This window comes from Medicago sativa, chromosome 8, assembly GCF_051527215.1.
Source record: "Medicago sativa cultivar Bolivia chromosome 8, Bolivia_mono, whole genome shotgun sequence".
In the NCBI taxonomy this organism is placed as follows: Eukaryota; Viridiplantae; Streptophyta; class Magnoliopsida; order Fabales; family Fabaceae; genus Medicago; species Medicago sativa.
In genome coordinates this window covers 68304555-68322519 of record NC_140756.1, presented here as the reverse complement: position 1 = coordinate 68322519, position 17965 = coordinate 68304555, and the positions used below count along the sequence as shown (strand labels likewise).

Sequence of the window (17965 nt, the reverse complement as noted above, 5' to 3'; positions counted from 1 at the left end):
TAGGTTATATTTAGGTTGAATGTGGTTTTGATTTTTAAATGAATGTATGTTGTGAATGATGTTTAGCTTAGGTTTAAGTTGAATGATGCTAATTTTTTAAAATTTTGTGTAGATATGTCTGATCCGAATCAGAGGCAGCCAATTGATCCATCAAAGCTTATTAGTGGTAGATGTGCTATGACACAAAGCGCCAGGCGGGCAAGGCAAAACGCACATATACGAACTATGACACAAAGCGCCAGGCGGGCAAGGCAAAACGCAGATATACGAAAGAGGGGAAGAGGTAAAGGTCGGAGGGTGCTATGCCTGTATTAGACCATGATGACATTGTAGCAGCGATAACCCCAAAGACGTTACCTAATCAGCCTCCCTTTCCTGGAGGACCGGATATACATCTCTGTTGGCCTCTTACGCCAACCATGTGACATTGCCGCTCTGGTGTAATTCAAATAACGTTAGTGTTATTTTTAATTGTTTAAAATTATCATATGCAATACAATTTAAATGTTTTAATTTTTTTATACGTGTTTTTTATTAAATATTATATCAACTTTTATATGTGTTTTTTTAATTATCTAAGTTCTTATTAAAAATAAAAATCACGAATTTAAAATGCAGCGCGTAATATAAATTGAAATTACACGTGCGTGCCAATTTAAATGTTATAATTTTTTTTTATATGTATTTTTGTATGTTTTAAATGTGTTTTTGTCTTAAATTAGAAATATGTGCGCCAATTTAAATTCCTGATTTTTATTTTTAAATGTCTTAATTTGTAATTTTTTTATTTAAATGTTTACAATGTTTATGTTGTTTAAAATATGGTTTTTTATTATTATTTTAGATTCGTAAAAAGCTTAAAGTAAAAGCCATTAATCATGGGGCTAAGATTTTGGATCTCCGACGTCCACACGATAATCAAGAATGGTTTTGGGGTCCGCTTAGGGCGAGCGGGCTACATGATTTGGTTTACACGGGCTACGCCATAGTGCCTCATGCTTTGCTGATGATTTTATGCGAGAGGTGGCATACCGAGACCAACAGTTTTCACATGCCCTTGGGGCAGATGATCGTTACTCTGGATGATGTCGCATGTCTGATGCATGTTTTGATTGAAGGACGAATGTTGAGCCATCCAAAGAAGATGTCTCGGGCTGATGGAGTGGATCTGATGGTGAGACACTTAGGTGTGACACAGGCGGAGGCAGTGAAAAATTGCAATGAAGAGTATTGTGGTTACATTAGTTATAAGGCGCTGAGGGAGTATTATGAGGGCTACCTCGATGCTGCTACTAGATTGTCGGATCTAGAGAATCCAGGGGATCCACATGAGCTGGAAAGGGTTAGGATTGCTTGTGTGAAGTCCTACCTCTTGTACTTGGTTGGATGCTTGTTGTTTGGTGATAAAAGCAACAAACACATCGAGTTGGTCTATCTGACGACCATGGAGGACGGATACGCGGGGATGCATAATTATTCTTGGGGAGGGATGACATTGGCATACCTATACCATTATCTATCTAAGGTCTCTTTGCCTGTAAGCGGAGCTCTTGGGAGAAGCGTGACACTACACACTGTAAGAAATTGTCACATTTGAACCTTAACTTCATTTTTTTGTTTTTTTCTTCCTGCGTACTAACTTATAAATGTGATTTGTTTGGTTCGTTCATTAATGGTTTTGGCCCATTTTCCTGGCCTTTACAGTGTTAATCCAAATCCCAACTATATAGAAAACTATTCGGTTGCGGCGAAATGGGCGTTACAGAAGGGTTATGGAGAGGGGGTGATGTATCGCGCATTACTTGATCGTTTGCAGTTTGATGACGTTACTTGGAGGTCGTACGAAGAGCACAGGGAGATCTAGGGTTTTGAGGAGATTTTATGGTATTCAGGCTTGGTTATGTGCGGTGTTGAGAAGGTGTATTGTCACTTGCTTGAGAGAGTTAGGCGGCAGTACGGATACGTCCAGAACGTCCCTAGACATCTGACGAATGTTGTTGAGCTGCGACCGAATCAGATTGTGCAGACTTTCATTGACTTTCGTACTCACACAATTAAGGAGCCCGATTGGGGTGAGCTAACAGGAGAGGCGACATGGCAGATGAAGGATGGCTATATACTATGGTACACTAGGGTGTCTCACCCTATGATTTTGCGATTCAGGCAGAATTATGTGTCAAAACACATCCGAGCAGGTTTGTGTTTAAAACACTTAACATGTCCAGAAGCTTCAGCTTCTGCCAATTCATAGGCTTCAGGACGCATCGGCAGTTAACTGCCGAGGAAAAGGAAACCGACGGCAGTTAACTGCCGAGGAAATTGAAACTAGCGGCAGTTAACTGCCGAAGGGCATTTTGGTCTTTTACTAGTGTGTTTCAGCTTAAACACATGTGTGAACAACAATTTTCAAAGTTTTTTTGCAAGAATTTCTCTCACAAATCGGTGAAGGGAACATAGGAGGCTTAGAGTGGTACCTAGAAATCAACCTTAAAAATGCCAAGGGAAGCCTTATACTTGTAGAGTATTAAAAAGGAAATATTCCATCTATCAGTATTGGTGAAAATTGGGCCTAAATCGCTAGATGACAAAAGGATAAAGGTGGCCCAAAAGGTAAGGAAAGAGAAAAGCCCAAAAGTTGTCCTATAAAAGGACAACATTATCACTAAGACAAAAGACACTTCGCTATATTTTACCCTTGTTTTGAGAACCCTAGCCGCTCACGTTTCATAAGATACTCATATTCCATCTCATTCCCTTCCATTGAAGACCATTGAAGAAAAGACTACAAAATATCAAAAGGGGAGATTGCCATTGAATCATTGCCATATGCATATTCAGGTAATCCAAAACCTGTAATCAATATGATCATATCTAATGATTTGTTCATATTTCAATTTAGGATAAAAAATTGTATCTATTTAGTTTATAAATTTTATTGATTGGTAGCAGAGCTTGTCTACGATGATTTTTTTACTGATCATGGTGTTTTAGTTTTCAATTTTTTTCTTCTTTGATCGTGTTATTTGTTTTTCATATTCAGATCGTCATGCTCTATTTTTCGCCTTTTGATTTCGTGCAATTTTACGTTTCACATAATTGATACTAATGTACTGCAAATAAGTTTCACACTTTGATTGTTTTTACTAATATCATTTATTCCTCACCCAAAATTCAGATTTCTTCCATATTGATATTGGTTAATCTCTCAAATTGATTTTGCTATATTTTGTTATATCCAACACAACAGGATTTGCACCTGCAGCTAAAGACGTCCACTCTTGTCGCTCTCAAACCCTGAACTCATTTTACAGCTCAATCTGGATAGTTACATTCTGATGATAGTGAACATAGTGCTAGCCACGATGGTAGCGCCGCTAAAGACGACAAATTTGTCTTCAATATCGATCCAAACTTGCTTGTGGACACCAATAAACTAATCATTGAAGAATTCGTTGGAGAAATGTGGCCTCATTCCAATGTCTATAAGGACTCTAGAATTGAAACAATCTATAAGGTTTGCTTTTGATATTTCTCAAGCTATGGAGTATTTACATGCAAATGACATCATTCACCGTGATTTAAAGCCAGGTAATAATTTTTTTTATTAGTATATTGTTTCATTTTGATGTTTACCATTCATGCATTTTTATTTTATTTGACTTTTTGTCTACTAGGAGATAAAATGTTCATTTTGTTAAAAATACGGAGGGTTCCCAATTCAGTTAAGTTTTTAAAAGTCTATATAGCTCAAATATTTTCTTACTCAGTAATTTAAAATCTGCACTGAATTGAGAATCACCCTAATTAATTTAATCAGAGTTACATTACCTCTTTCACGTACAAAAGTATTCATGACATTGTCATATACAGATGTTATACTACACTTAGGCCTTGTCAACCCCCACAAAACTAAAGCAAAACTATACACGTCTGCCTTATGATCATAGGATATCTTTTTCCCTTTGAAGGTGGTTCCTTGCTAAATAACTAGTGGAACAAATATAAAAAGAAGCATTAGACATTCATATATCACATAGAAACTTTTAGCAGTTTGATTATAGGTGCAAGCATATGCTACACACACATTTGAATAGACAAATATGTATAAAGAAGAATGATTTAATTTATATACATTGTCGGCGTAAAGATTTTTTACATCCTTCCATCCCTAATTATAGTTGGGATGGAGGGAAGTAAAAAGACTTTACACCGACAACGTATATAAATTAAATCATTCTTCTTTATACATATTTGTCTATTCAAATCTGTGTGTAGCATATGCTTGCACTTATTAATCATACTGCTAAAAGTTTCCACAAAAATATGTTATATATAAATGTCTAATGCTTCTTTTATATTTGTTCCACTAGTTATTTAGCAAGTAACCACTTTCAAAGGGAGAAATGAAATACTATGATCACAAAGCAGATGTCTATAGTTTTACGTTAGTTTTGTAGGGGTTGACAAGGCCTAGGTGTAGTATAACATCTTTATATGACCATGTCATGGATATTTTTGCAAGTAAAAGATGTGATGTAACTCTGATTAAACTAACTAGGGTGATTCACAATTCAGTGCATATTTTAAATTACTGAGTAAGAAAATATTTAAGCTATACATACTTTTAAAAACTTGACTAAATTGTGAACCGTCCCAATTTTTAACAAAATGTACATTTTATCTCCTAGTAAACAAAAAATCAAATAAATAAAAATGCATGAATGGGAAACATTAAAACTAAACAATATACGAATAAAAAATTCATTACATGGCTTTAGATCACGGTGAATTATGCCATTTGCATGTAAATATTCCATTGCTTGAGAAATATCAAAAGCAAAACTTAGATAAAGACAAGTGTTTCTAAAGTGAACTAGCTAGCTTCCAAAAGTTCCGTGATTATCAACATTGATGGTTCCACCACAGATGCTCCAATAAACTGCAAAATGAGCTTAACATAAGTATTTCATTTTGCATCATTCTTTTGTGGAGGTTGACAAAAAATCAAATTCCATTTAAAGAAAGGGATGGATTTAGTGCAGCATATTGAGTGCGGTTAGTATGTCATATGGATGTTGCTTTCAACCTTGTTCTTTCCATTTTAGTATAATTTGCTATAGTTTCAATTTTAGTACGTATCAGTTATCACCATTCTTCAATTTTTTATTATATTTTCTTTAGTGATAAGATTTTCTAAACGTGCTTATCTAACTGCAAAATAGCGCTGATTCTAGCATATTAATTGACATAATTTTTTATTTCTAATTTTACGTCGTTAGATATAATAAATATGATATTTTTTATGAATCAGTTCCTCATAAATAAGCTTAAATACAGTTTTACCCCTCAAATACAAATACATTTTCACACAAGCAATAATTTAGATTTAACACAAATGAAAAAAGATTCTCTCAAAAAAAAAAAAAAACAAATGAAAAAAGATTGAAAATAATTATTTTTTATTAATATTGAAATACATAAATAATATGTACTTTTGTCGGTGTGTGCCTAAATGATTTAAATTTATGATTGTGACCACAAACATTATTGTTGTGTTATATAATATATATTAAGAAATTTCACTGATGGTTGCAGAACATAAGACCAAGTGTGAATGATTTTCCAAAAGATTTACTTCCCTTGTTGCAGTCCTGTTGGAAGAAGATCCCAAGCTTAGACCAGAATTCACTTAAATCACTCAAACTCTTGCAAAGCTTCTACACAAATGCCATGGTACGTGAAGTTCAGTCTCGAGACACCAATGACTGCAACACGGATGAACTGTCTCATATCATAAGAGAGACTCCTACTCTTTCATTGGCATCATCTACCACCATTCCTATCTCTTTTCCTCTTCCCTATCTTTTCTTTTAATGTGCAATTAGATTTTTAGATTAGGTTATGGATTCAATGTTAGAAAGTTGCTATTATGAGGAAAATTGTTGCAACACTTAAACAATTACGAAATCAATGATTTACTCATTTGAATTGGCATAGTATTGTTGGTTTGAGACCTTAGAGTGTGTTATTCTCAAAGTCAAGTTGGGATGGATCTAATAGGTATATCCATGAAGGATATAAATTTCATGGTCTCGTGAAATTTAACCTTGGAAGTTGATGGTGGTGGTGGGACTAAATGCAACGGTATATGTTGAAAGTTGTTTTGTGGGGGGAAATTTATGGTGATAACGACTTAAGTTGACGGGCATATGGTGGTGATGGGGCTAACCCCATCACCATCCCCTCATAGTTTGATGAAAATGAAAATTCATATGTTAGTTGAATCGGTTCAACAACTTTTTTCTTATTGATTTCATTTGTAATATGTAATTCAATGCTTTACAATGATGATGTTCAAACTCTTCTTTAGAGCTAAATTGTTTATAGCAATGTGGGCATATGAGAGGGACATAAGCACCATTATTAGCCATTTTGAAAATGAGTGTATAAGATGGAAAAATAATCATATTTATAGGGAGATGTATTTATTTTAGATAAACACAAGAAGGGACAAGATTTTGTTTCGGGCTTGGACAAGGCCCATTTCCCTCGTAGACTGAGTTGCCCATCCTCGCAAAATGCACAGACGAGTCATGCTTCAGACGTATCCTAAATCTATTGAATCCCACTAAGGACAACGCTATAGGTAAAACTTCAAGGGATAGAAACCCTAGTTCCCCACTATAAAGGCTAACCCATAGCTTTTTCCCAGATACATAATTTTATACCATAAATATCTCGCATATATGTCGCATTCTGACTTGATCGTTGAAGTGTTTGCAGGTACATCATTTTCCCTCATAGAATAATGTATGTGTTGATTAAAGACCGTCAACTCAAAGTCCTCACCACCTTTCACAGACCATAGATTTCAAGTTCGAGCAGATCATATATGAATGCTAATCATTGACACATTAATTGGAAAAATATGGCCTCATTCCATCTTCTATAAAGAATGGTTAGTATTAGTTTTTTTTTTTTTTCCTTTTAATTTGATTTCTTTGATTAATTTAATGTTTGTTTTGGTAGTGTTGATTAATCTAATGTTTAGTCATGCATTCTTAGTGTTAATATATAATTCCACTATCAATTACCAATACGGTGTGATTGAGTTAAAATCTAAACGAATCTCCTAGATACATGGTATACTATTTTTTTTGGCGTGTACGCGGTATACTTTCTTATTACATGTTTGTCTGTATAAAAATATCTAGCTAAAAATTATCTCCCAAAATAAATTCTTTATCCCGAAGGATTATTTTCTGAATTTTTTTTTTTTGGTGTACAAGAGAATACTTTAGTCAAACTTATAATAATTCCACAAACAATTCTTTATTCGAAAATGAATTTGGGATATTTTCGTACCTTGACGATGATATATATGAATTATATACTTAATGTCAAGGAAGGAAGAACTCTTGAAGAATGATAAGTCAAAATTTGTAATTCTTGATAAACAACAAAATGAGGCTTTGTTTATATTGTGTTCTCATTTTTTAAAATATGCGTTCATTTTGATGAGAGACTTTTGAAGAGGAGATAAAATTAAAATGTTAGTTAAAAATGATGCATTTTCAAAAAAGAGCGGAATCATTTTTGAAATTTTTCGGAAAATGATGCGTCTTCTCAATTTGAATGTATGAGTGAGTTTAAATGGTTATTTAATGTTTTCGTTTATTAAAAAATAATTAATTTTATTAAATAAAAATATAAAATTTGGTATGAAAAAAAAAATTAAATAATGTTATCCAGAAAAGCACATAGTTGTCAGATGAGTCATCTTGTAACATAATAAATTGTCCCAAACCTAATCCAGTGAGACATGGACAGCCCACAGCTGTAACCCTCTTCTTCGCACGTGTCACCCCACAATCCCTAAACCCAATCCAACTCACACTCCCTCTCTCTCTATAACCCTCCCACTTTTTCTTTCCTTCACTCTCACTCCTATACTTGCTTTCAAAACTTTCAACTCTCAAATTTTCAACCACATAAATAAATACTCAACACAACACAAAATCCACAAGGGTTGTAGAAAAAAAAAATACTCACAAACATTTACTGCTTACTATTTAGTATTACCGTATTAAATTATATTTTTACCTTAAACACAAAAACAAGAAGTGTTTGGTCTGAATTTAGGTAGCTACTAATACCACTAGAAAACAAACAACACAAGTAGTACAACAAACCAAAACCAAAGCTAAGAAAGAGTGTGTGTTGTGTTTTAGACTTTGTTTGTCTCATCCCACTTGGACTTCCACCTCATCCTTTTTTCTTAACGCCATGAAAACAGGTCAGTCCCTATTTTCTCTCTTCTCTTAATACCAATTTCTGCAAGATCCATTTTTGGACCTTATCATATGCTTAATTAGTATTAGTATTTCTCTTTTTACATATACCTTTTTAGGGTGTATACACCAATGCTTCATTCTTTTATTTTTCTTTTTTCATATATTTGGGTCCCTTAGTCAATTTTCTTTATTTGTTTGCTAGAAAAGGAAAGATAATAGTTAAATGAATTACTATAAAATTAATACAGAATTTTTAGTTTATTTAAGTTTCTGATTATGGCTTTTGAGTAAAGTAATTATTATTTTTTTGGCTTTTGGGGGTGTTGTTGTGGCATTCTCTTAATCAAAAAAGAAAATTAATTGGAGGAGGAATTGCTAGTGCTTAATTATACTTGCTTAGGTTCTATTTTACCAAGATTTTGATATGGTATTTGGTTGAAGTAGGTTTTGGGTTTGTTTGGTTCATTGATCTAAAAGAGGAAAGGAGATAACAAATAGTACAATAGAAACTTAGCATCTTCTGTGGATAATATAATAAACTTACACGCAAAGGAAAAAAATTTGCTGTGATTTTTTAGGTGTATTGAAGAGAAAAATAAGGGGACTGATACAATTAATTAATTATATGGTGAGAAGAAAATCTTCATATATTTTCTATTTGTACTTTCAAAAAGTTAGTAGGATATTAGTATGATGACAAGATTAGTAGTTGATGGCATGGTATAAACTACCTAAGAAAAGAACCCTAATTGTATAGGTTATATTCAAATTGACCCAAAACAATTATTTTTCGTTTGGAAACTTGGTATCCGGCACAAGTACCAACTATTCTGGGGACCCGTCTCACCGTCCACTAGCGGCGGGCCCAATTGAAGCTAGAGCAAGTCTCTGTGTGGACTGGCCCAACATCAAAATTGTTAGCACCGGGAGTAATTGAACCTGAGACCTAAAGAGGAGCACACTCTGAGGTCTCAAGCCCACACCACCAGGTCAACTCCCGGGTTGACCCAAAACACAATAAACAATTAATTATGGCATATTAAACTCAAAAAATGGTATATTAGAATTCGAGATTCTCATCAATGAAATTGCACGTTTGAGTTTATGATAATATAAACACCCATTGTTGCATGCAATGCATAACAGAAGAATGCTTATTGACATTTATAACTCTGACAAAAATTTGAATATTGTTATTTGTTATTTGTCTTCCTTTAGTCGGAGATGAATGGAAATCATCCTTTGTATTGAATAGGAGGATATATCTTATGGTTAAGGTTGAGCACACTGTCTCTCGTCATTCGTCAATTAGTTAAAGTACAATTATACGTTAACGACTCGGTATTTGAAGTCGATTTTGGACTATAATCAAAATTAGTAAGATTTGTTTCTTGAGTTGTGAAATTGTGCTTCCTCTACAAAATTTGTAGTTAAAAGATTATGTATCAAAGAACCATTTAGTTTATAATTTTGCATTAGATTTGATAGTTGCTGCTATTTGATTTGAGTGTTTATAATGACTCGTGATTTGCATTTCAGTATTCCGTACGTGATTTCTTACACTGAGTAGCTGTTCAAGTTGATCTTAAGACAACCTCCATAGATATCAATACTTGATCATCGGTCTTTTTGTTTGGTGCACCGAAAGGGCAGTGTTTCTAAGCTGATTTTTATGGGGACTAAGGAGGATAGCACAACTAAGCCTTCTAAAACATCTTCATCAACTCAGGTGCTTACTAATATCCTCGTATACGATTTTCTTCTGCTTGTTCTCCCTCATATATATTTCCTTATCATTTCGGTTTGCACTAACAGGAAGTACCAACACCAACGGTACAACCATCATATCCAGATTGGTCAACCTCCATGCAGGTAATGGAACATATGATAGATATTTTTTCATCACTCTCTTTTACTTCTAAGCACTTCTGCAGACAAATTATAATCCTGTTTGGATAAACAGCATAATTAGTGTTTCTAGCATAAGCACTTATCATACAAGTGTCTATAAATAAGCTATTTCTATAATGAAAGATAAAATAAAGTCAAACTGTTTTCATATAAACTTAAAGCTATTTTTATAAGCTATTCCGGAGAGCTTATAAAAATAAGCTGAACATGGCTTACTGCTTCTATAACCTCTCCCAAACAGTCACACAAGTGCTTATGTCTGTAGTCAAGCTCAAATAAGTCAATGCAAACAGTCCCTATTATGTAACTGATGACTAGCTTCTTATTTAGGCCTACTATAATCCGGGAGCCGCTCCACCTCCCTATTATGCCTCAACTGTTGCTTCACCAACTCCGCATCCTTATATGTGGGGAGGCCAGGTAAATGTTGTCCATCATTTAGGATGTATGCAATTATTATACTCTATGTCGGATAATCTTCTCATGCACAATTTTGTTGATTTCTTCAGCATCCTATGATGGCGCCATACGGGACTCCAGTTCCGTATCCTGCAATGTACCCTCCTGGGAATATGTATGCTCATCCTAGCATGGTAGTGGTTAGTCACTTTTTCATCCTCTAATGTGTACACTGTGTCTATGTCTCGGCAGAAAAATATGATTTTTCCATCTGCTTATACATGATGTATTAACATTTTTCCAGGCAACTTTTTTGCCACGTTTATCAAAATTTGGCATATAATTCGTAATACTTGTTTTCTTTTGTTCGTTTAGTTTCCTTATTTTTATCATTTTGCTAGACTCCAAGTGCTATGCACCAAACCACAGAGTTTGAAGGGAAGGGACCTGATGGAAAGGATAAGGATTCATCTAAAAAACCGAAGGGCACTTCTGCAAATACAAGTGCCAAAGCAGGAGAGAGTGGAAAGGCAGGATCAGGTTCAGGCAATGATGGCTTTTCACATAGGTTTGGCAAACCTCTTGTTTATTTGAGATCGTTTTGAGATTTTTCCTCTTCAATTTTCATTCTTAATATGAATTTTATATCCTTAAACAGTGGTGACAGTGGTTCAGAGGGTTCATCTAATGCTAGCGATGAAAACCAACAGGTATATGACAGATTACCATCGTTACATGTGCTCTCATTTGCTTTTAGTAAATAACAACCTGAAACACAGACACATCCACACCGGTAATAATTTGAGAAAAAAATTGTGTAATTGAATGTAAATGCATTTGTCGGTGTCGTGAGGCGACACTTGTCATACACTGGACACACCTTCAATATGAGTATGTCTTTTTTTTTTTCACAACAAAAGTCTAAATTGAATTGATCAAATTACAAACATATCGACCAGTTTTCTGTATGTATTTTTGGTCTAATGACTTCTATCTTGGTAGGAATCAGCTAGAAACAAGAAGGGAAGCTTTGACCTCATGCTTGTTGATGGTATGTATCACCTCACCTGTAATCGTAAGTATCTTTTTTTTTTTCGCGGTTGCTGAAACAGGTTAGTGTTTCCATGAACTTCAGGAGCCAACGCGCAGAACAATACTACTGGACCCATTTCTCAGTCATCTGTTCCTGGAAATCCTGTTGTCTCGATGCCTGCAACTAATCTTAATATTGGAATGGACTTATGGAATGCATCTTCTGCTGGTGCTGAAGCCGCCAAAATGAGACACAATCAACCTGGTGCCCCTGGAGCTGGTGCACTTGGTGAACAGTGGATGCAACAAGTATGGTTCACATAGTTGTTTTTGTAAAAAATGTTCTGTTCTCGTATTGCTCGGTCAACATTTTCGATCTTTGTGTTTATATGGCAATTGATCTGAAAAAATATTTTATTTTTGTTTATATAATTTGCTTTTCCTTACCTTTGTATAACTTCCTTCAACATCCTAATGTGTCTGATCTTGATAGGATGATCGTGAGTTGAAAAGACAGAAGAGAAAACAGTCTAATCGAGAGTCAGCTAGGCGGTCAAGACTACGCAAGCAGGTAAGCTTTGGAAATATACTTGGTTCTCCCTTGAGGATAACACTGAGCCAAGTTAGTGGTTCATTAATTACTTTAATTTTCGCCAAGTATGAGTTATATTATTCAAATATATTTTTTTATGTTGTTTAGGAATATGTAAAAAAGATATAAAAGACCTAATAAGGAGAGTAGATCCGATAGCAACCCAGATCATGTATAGCCATCCAACTGGACCAGGAAAATCCCAGTAGTTGTATCGAACTGCAACATTGATCCAACAACTGAGGTTTGGTTGGACTAGTTAGATGGCAATAGCCCATAGAGGATCTGGGTTGATCAAATCGCAACCAGTTTCCCCTGTAGTTGTCCAACAGGAAACTAGGTCAAACTTTTAAATAAAGCTTTAGATTTAAATGGTCTGTAATTAGACAAAATTTATAATCCTGAGGTTATTTGACACCTAAACTATGTAGTCAACATTACTTAGTTGAAAAAAGTTGTGTTTTCTTCGTTGATACAACCATTTTACTAATGTGTTTTGCATTTCTTGTACCAACTAGGCTGAGTGTGAAGAGCTACAAAAGAGGGTGGAGGCGCTGGGAGGTGAGAATCGAACTCTCAGAGAAGAGCTTCAAAAACTTTCTGAAGAGTGTGAGAAGCTTACATCTGAAAACGATTCTATTAAGGTATGTTTCTCTACCATTCTGCCTTAAATTTACTGGTTGTCTACAAAGCACCGACACGGACATGTCACTCACACATCGGCACTGGTGATAATTTGATACAATGAAATAATTGAATGTTACCACTCACCTCATGTGTCGGTGTCTTGTTAGATACCAGACACACCGAACACATTCAATCTGAGGTGTCGGTGCTATATAGGCTGTTGTCATATATATATTACAACTCACAATCTGAGGTGTCGGTGTCATGTAAACAGGAAGAGTTGGAACGGTTGTGTGGGCCTGAAGTAGTTGCTAACCTTGAATGAAACAAACAACAGTTCCTCGGTGTCGGCTTTGGTGGCAATAGCAAAAATTGATTGACTCTTTAATTAAGACAGTTCTGCAAGCTGGACTTTTCAAAACAGTGGACTGGTCTCTTAATTGAGAATAGGATATAATGTTTTTTTCATTGTTTTACTAATTTTATACCATTAATCTTCAACTGTAATTGCCCTTATAATTTACACTTAATTTGTTATAATTTGTACCTATGCTGGAGAATAGAATATGTAGGCCACTGAAGCACTTCTATTTAGTTTTGCAAATGATATTGAGAATCTAGCTTCAACTTTCCAATTTTTCGATTTTCACTACCTTAGGGCATGTTTGGATTGATTGTATAGGGTGGAATGGAATAAAATAGGATAAGTTCTTTTTGTTTTTTATTTAAAAAAACTTACTATATTATTTCATTCTATCATATATTACCAATTCAAACATATCCTTTGTGTAGATTTTGGAATCATTTTTTCATTCTATTTGTTGATCAAGTAGGGTATACCTCACTGAGTTTTTATGAAGTCAGTTTTTAAGTTTCACATTTGTTCATGGATATTTGAGAAGTTTGTGGTGGGTATTTAGTTTCCATAGTTTTGTTTTTTTTTTTTTGTTACAATTTCCACAGTTTTGTGATGATACAGCTTTTCAAATTAATCTAAGGCAATTTTTTTTTCTTTTTACATCCATTTACACGTTCGGATATCATATTTTCTCAAAGATAAGATATTTTATTCATTCAAATAGCTAAAATAGCAAAAAATTTACACTTTGTAATTGAGATCCATTTAAAAGCTTGATGTTTTTTAATATATGCTTTTGAGATCCATTTAAAAGTTTGACGTTTTTAAATATATGCTTATTCATACACATCGGTTGAGGAGTGACCAAATAATGAAGTGATGCTGCTTGCATAATCAGAAAACATAGAACTATCAAGCTACTACTACAAATTGTTGGTGCTGTTTCTTTTTCTTTCAATTTTGCCGATGCCTAAGTAAGTACACACCTGATGGGCCAAGGAATGTTCTTTAGAAATTAGAAATATATAGATCTTCATTTGATCATGTCACGTGTAACCAACTACCCTGGCAGTTGGGTTTGAGAGCATATTGCATACAAGTATCAAAATTGAGAAAAAGGAAAACATCATTAGCCAAGTGGATTATAAACTGAATAAGCTGATATTCCATTCTGAATATGTCTACATAACATAGGTTTCTTTTCGAATAAATATATAACATATGGTTTTAAATTGTTCTTTTTTTAATTTTGTTAATGGCCTAGTTGTAAACACATACTCGAATAAAAACATACGAAAAAGGAAAAATCTGATTACTCGGATTCAAATTCAAAATTCCACACAATATCATCATAGCTGAACCACTTGGCATACAACTTATGGTTTTAAGTTGTAACCTATCAATTTTGTAGTAAAAAAAAAAAACACCTTACAGACAAATTTATAGAACCATTTTTTATTTTCCCAAACACTTAAATTCAAAATACCAGCGGGGTCAATTAAATTACAAGGTATTGAGCTATTTAATCTCTCACTTTTACAGCAAAATACACCTTACATAACTCTTTTTTCTTCTCTAACAAATTAGATAGACACACCCCTCCCCCTAATTTATCACCTATTTTACACAAAAACAAAATGATCTGGAAAAAAATACAAGCCTTTGTATTTCCCATTTCCCAGCTCTTTTTTTTTTTCCTTTTAATATCTTTAGTTTTACATAATTAAAAAAAAAGCTAAATTAAAGTTAAATTAAAATTACAATTCTTGCTAATGTGAACTTCATGATAAACTTCACATCTTATACTATTTTCTTTGTTTTTCGATTTTCTACATGCTTCTTCTTCTTCTAACACCGCCAAGCTGACGTGGCAACCATGGCCCTCTCATGCCAGAAAAGCACCAACTCAGCTTGTCGTTTCGCCACGTGGAAGCCTCTGATTTGCACCTTCGCAAGCAAACACTCCGCTTGAAAATCCGCGAACTGACTCAACTGCACCGGCCTCATTCCGGCGCCGTAAAACGCCTCTCTCCACGGCGTCGTTCTTCTTCCGGCAGCTTCCACCGCCGCAATTATCTTCGGCCGGAGCAAAAGCATCTCAATCCTCCTCGCCCACTCTCCTCCTCCTCCAGCCGCCACCGAGGCATCCAACGACTCCAGCATCATCGAGTAAAACTCCAAACTATTCACAACACCACGCCGAAACGACGCCGCCGCTGCAGCCTCCGTCCATCCCTCACCGTCGACAAAAACCACCACACCTGGAGTTATCCTCCTCACATCCGAAAGAAACGCTGCCGTACCGTCGGAACCAAGTCGACAGAATATCGCCGGCGTTAACAGAATCGCCGTCTTCTCACCGTCGACGAACCTAACCGCTTTAAACGACACCGTTTCAAAAGTCCTCAACGGCACAAAATCAACCTGAACACGAATTCCAAGGTCATGCGCGAACTGATTCAGATTCTCACGAATCAACCTGCTTTCAACGGCGTACTCCTCCGGCACGACGGCGGTAATACGAAGCAACGGCGAACCGTTAATAGCTTTTTCAGCAATCTCCTTCATAAGAGAAGCGTATTGAATTCCAAGACCAATTTCAAAATCAACAACGTGCATGTATAACGAACCATGCAAAGCTTCGAGTAAAGCTTGGTTCGTTGTGAAAATAGAAAACATTGGAATAGGTGAAATTCCAGAAAAGGCCTTGAAGGTTCTTATGGTTTGAACAATCTCCACCATGGAAGAAAGACGCGGTGGATTAGTCCGGTTTGAACCGGAGAGAAGAGATTGAAGAGCGTCTTTGAAATGAAACGCGGCTCGGTGTAGCGGTTTACCGGTGGGTGTTCGTAGCCGTTGATTCAGCCTCTCTAATATTGCTTGAGCGAGTTGAAGATGATTGTTATCGAAACAATCAGCAGCACGAATAAGCTCTTCGATGAAATCCCAGTTGCTATTGGTGTTGTTGTTTGGTTGGTTATTATTGAAATCATTAACTAAATGATCCAGATTAGTGTTTGTGTTAGGGTAATTATAAGCCAGGTTTTGGTTATTAGAGTAAATATCTGAGAGAGAAGTGAAGTCTTGAGTTTGATCAAATTGGTCTTGAGAAGGGTTAGGGTAAATTTCTGAGGTGTTATTGGTGTTTTTCAAGAGGGGTATTATGGGAGTTGAAGAGTCGTCTTGTAAACCTAAATCTTTCATGATGGAATCCCACCAATCCAAATTTGGCAAGGAAGCATGATCCTCTTGTTCCACTTCTGGATTATGTTCTTGTTCTTGTTGGGTTGGTTTCTTTTCTGGGCTAGGGCTACGACAAAGCTCGAGAACCGATCGTGGTTCGTAACACAACGTGGTGGTTGTTGGGGTTGGTGTCGGGTTGGGAGTTGGAACGTTAACGACGATGTTTTGAGTGGTGGTGAGCTTTGGTTGTGGTGATGATGATGATGAGGAAACCGCAGGAGGAGGAACTCTCATTGCTGGCTATAGTAGAAAGGTAAGAAAGTAAGAAAAGATGTTGTTGTTATGATAATGCCTTTGTTGTGATGAGAGTTGCTCTCGTTCGTTGCTTTAGTTTGTGAAAGTGAAGAGAGTGAGAGGGGCTTTTTGATTGCCATGATCGTTGCCTTTTTATCTTTGCGTGTGTGCATGTAAAGGCTGTCTTGTGGGTCGCTTTTAATATCTCTATTGCCATGCCATGTATGTGTAGGGATAAAACATGTGAATGGTGGGTGCCATGCATGTTCTATTCTATCACTATTTTGCACATTATAGTCACCAAAGTGTTTTCCATTGTTTTCTTTTGGGTTTTTCTTTCTAATGGAGGCAATTTTATTCGAACCACATTGACATAGACCATATGTGACTTGTAACTACCTCTTTCAATATCTGAATTTTGAACAACCCACTTGGTTGCTCCGGTGGTATTGACTTGAGCTCCAGGAGTGTATTTATCCTCAAAGTTTCAGGTTCGATTCTCTGTGATGTCAATTTCACTAGACTGAAATATTTTCAATTGGATTTCAAGTAAAAGAATTATTTGCTCTATATATTAAAATAAAATGCAATTTAATTAGTTAGAATTCACCTTTTTCAAAGAGAATAGGTGGGGTGTCCGGGGTTGGAACCCTGACCCTGACATATAACAATGCATGTCCCTGCCAACTGAGTTATGCTCACAGGGACATGTGTTTTGGTTTTATCGGTTGCAATTAGTTTTTTTCTAATGTATAATAACATATTTTTATTAAGTCAATAACATCAACATCTATATATCTCTCAAAAAAAAAATCAACATCTATATAATATACTAATAATTAATAGTAAAGGTAATGAAAATCATGACATGAAAATAGTAAAAAAGAAATTAACTAATTAGTAACCAAATAAAAAATATAAACATAAATAACATCTAATAAAATTTGGTTGTGTTATTTTTAAATTTTTTTAGGTTAGGAATTTGGTAACTTACTTTTGTGCTAAAAAAATTTGAAAAGAAACTAATTATATGTGAGAAAAATGATCTTTAATAATTTTCTGATCAATGTTGTTGTGTTCAACTTCAACGTGAAGCCACTTTTGTCGTGTCTTTTTTTCTCCTGAGTGAAGAAAGGAGAAGACATGCTTAACCATGTATACATGACATTATGACACACACACTTTTAAACCAATCATTTAACTTTTACACTTTTTAATTGAAACATAGTCTAGTTTCACAAGAAATTAAACAACCAAAATAGTCCCCTTCTTGTA

At 35.1% G+C, this 17965-nt stretch overlaps 3 protein-coding genes across 8 annotated transcripts; 2 read left to right on the top strand and 1 right to left on the bottom strand.

The window, feature by feature from the left end:
• The first annotated feature begins 1672 nt into the window (after window positions 1–1672).
• Window positions 1673–2251, top strand: LOC146900867 (uncharacterized). The gene is made up of 2 exons (XM_085736986.1): window positions 1673–1808; window positions 1893–2251. Exons 1-2 carry the CDS (start codon window positions 1673–1675, stop codon window positions 2249–2251), a joined length of 495 nt encoding a protein of 164 aa, XP_085593112.1.
• Window positions 2252–4825: 2574 nt separating this feature from the next.
• Window positions 4826–13490, top strand: GBF1 (G-box binding factor 1). 6 transcript variants are annotated; one of them, XM_085737366.1, is made up of 14 exons: window positions 4826–5055; window positions 5596–5733; window positions 6784–6958; window positions 9834–10023; window positions 10110–10166; window positions 10536–10625; window positions 10715–10804; window positions 11006–11172; window positions 11263–11314; window positions 11607–11655; window positions 11740–11945; window positions 12130–12207; window positions 12747–12872; window positions 13130–13490. In XM_085737366.1, the coding sequence occupies exons 4-14, from the start codon at window positions 9967–9969 to the stop codon at window positions 13178–13180; spliced, it is 1023 nt and encodes a 340-aa protein (XP_085593492.1). In that variant the 5' UTR covers window positions 4826–5055; window positions 5596–5733; window positions 6784–6958; window positions 9834–9966; the 3' UTR covers window positions 13181–13490. The 6 variants fall into 6 exon arrangements, with proteins under 6 accessions (XP_085593492.1, XP_085593490.1, XP_085593491.1 ...); XM_085737364.1 differs by lacking the exons at window positions 4826–5055; window positions 5596–5733; window positions 6784–6958 and adding an exon at window positions 8184–8296; XM_085737365.1 differs by lacking the exons at window positions 4826–5055; window positions 5596–5733; window positions 6784–6958 and adding an exon at window positions 8307–8922.
• Window positions 13491–14652: 1162 nt separating this feature from the next.
• LOC146900865 (scarecrow-like protein 15) lies at window positions 14653–16863 on the bottom strand. The gene has a single exon (XM_085737362.1). It carries the CDS (start codon window positions 16688–16690, stop codon window positions 15062–15064), a length of 1629 nt encoding a protein of 542 aa, XP_085593488.1. The 5' UTR covers window positions 16691–16863; the 3' UTR covers window positions 14653–15061.
• Between the last annotated feature and the right edge of the window lie 1102 nt (window positions 16864–17965).

Bases quoted from the DNA above. Each gene is read 5' to 3' on its own strand.
- LOC146900867 (XM_085736986.1), top strand. From the start codon at position 1,673: ATGGTTTTGGCCCATTTTCCTGGCCTTTACAGTGTTAATCCAAATCCC. The intron at 1,809-1,892 runs GTTTGCAGTTTG...TATGGTATTCAG, and splicing joins GTATCGCGCATTACTTGATC to GCTTGGTTATGTGCGGTGTT.
- GBF1 (XM_085737366.1), top strand. From the start codon at position 9,967: ATGGGGACTAAGGAGGATAGCACAACTAAGCCTTCTAAAACATCTTCA. The intron at 10,024-10,109 runs GTGCTTACTAAT...TTGCACTAACAG, and splicing joins AAACATCTTCATCAACTCAG to GAAGTACCAACACCAACGGT. The intron at 11,173-11,262 runs GTTTGGCAAACC...ATCCTTAAACAG, and splicing joins AATGATGGCTTTTCACATAG to TGGTGACAGTGGTTCAGAGG.
- LOC146900865 (XM_085737362.1), bottom strand. From the start codon at position 16,690: ATGAGAGTTCCTCCTCCTGCGGTTTCCTCATCATCATCATCACCACAA.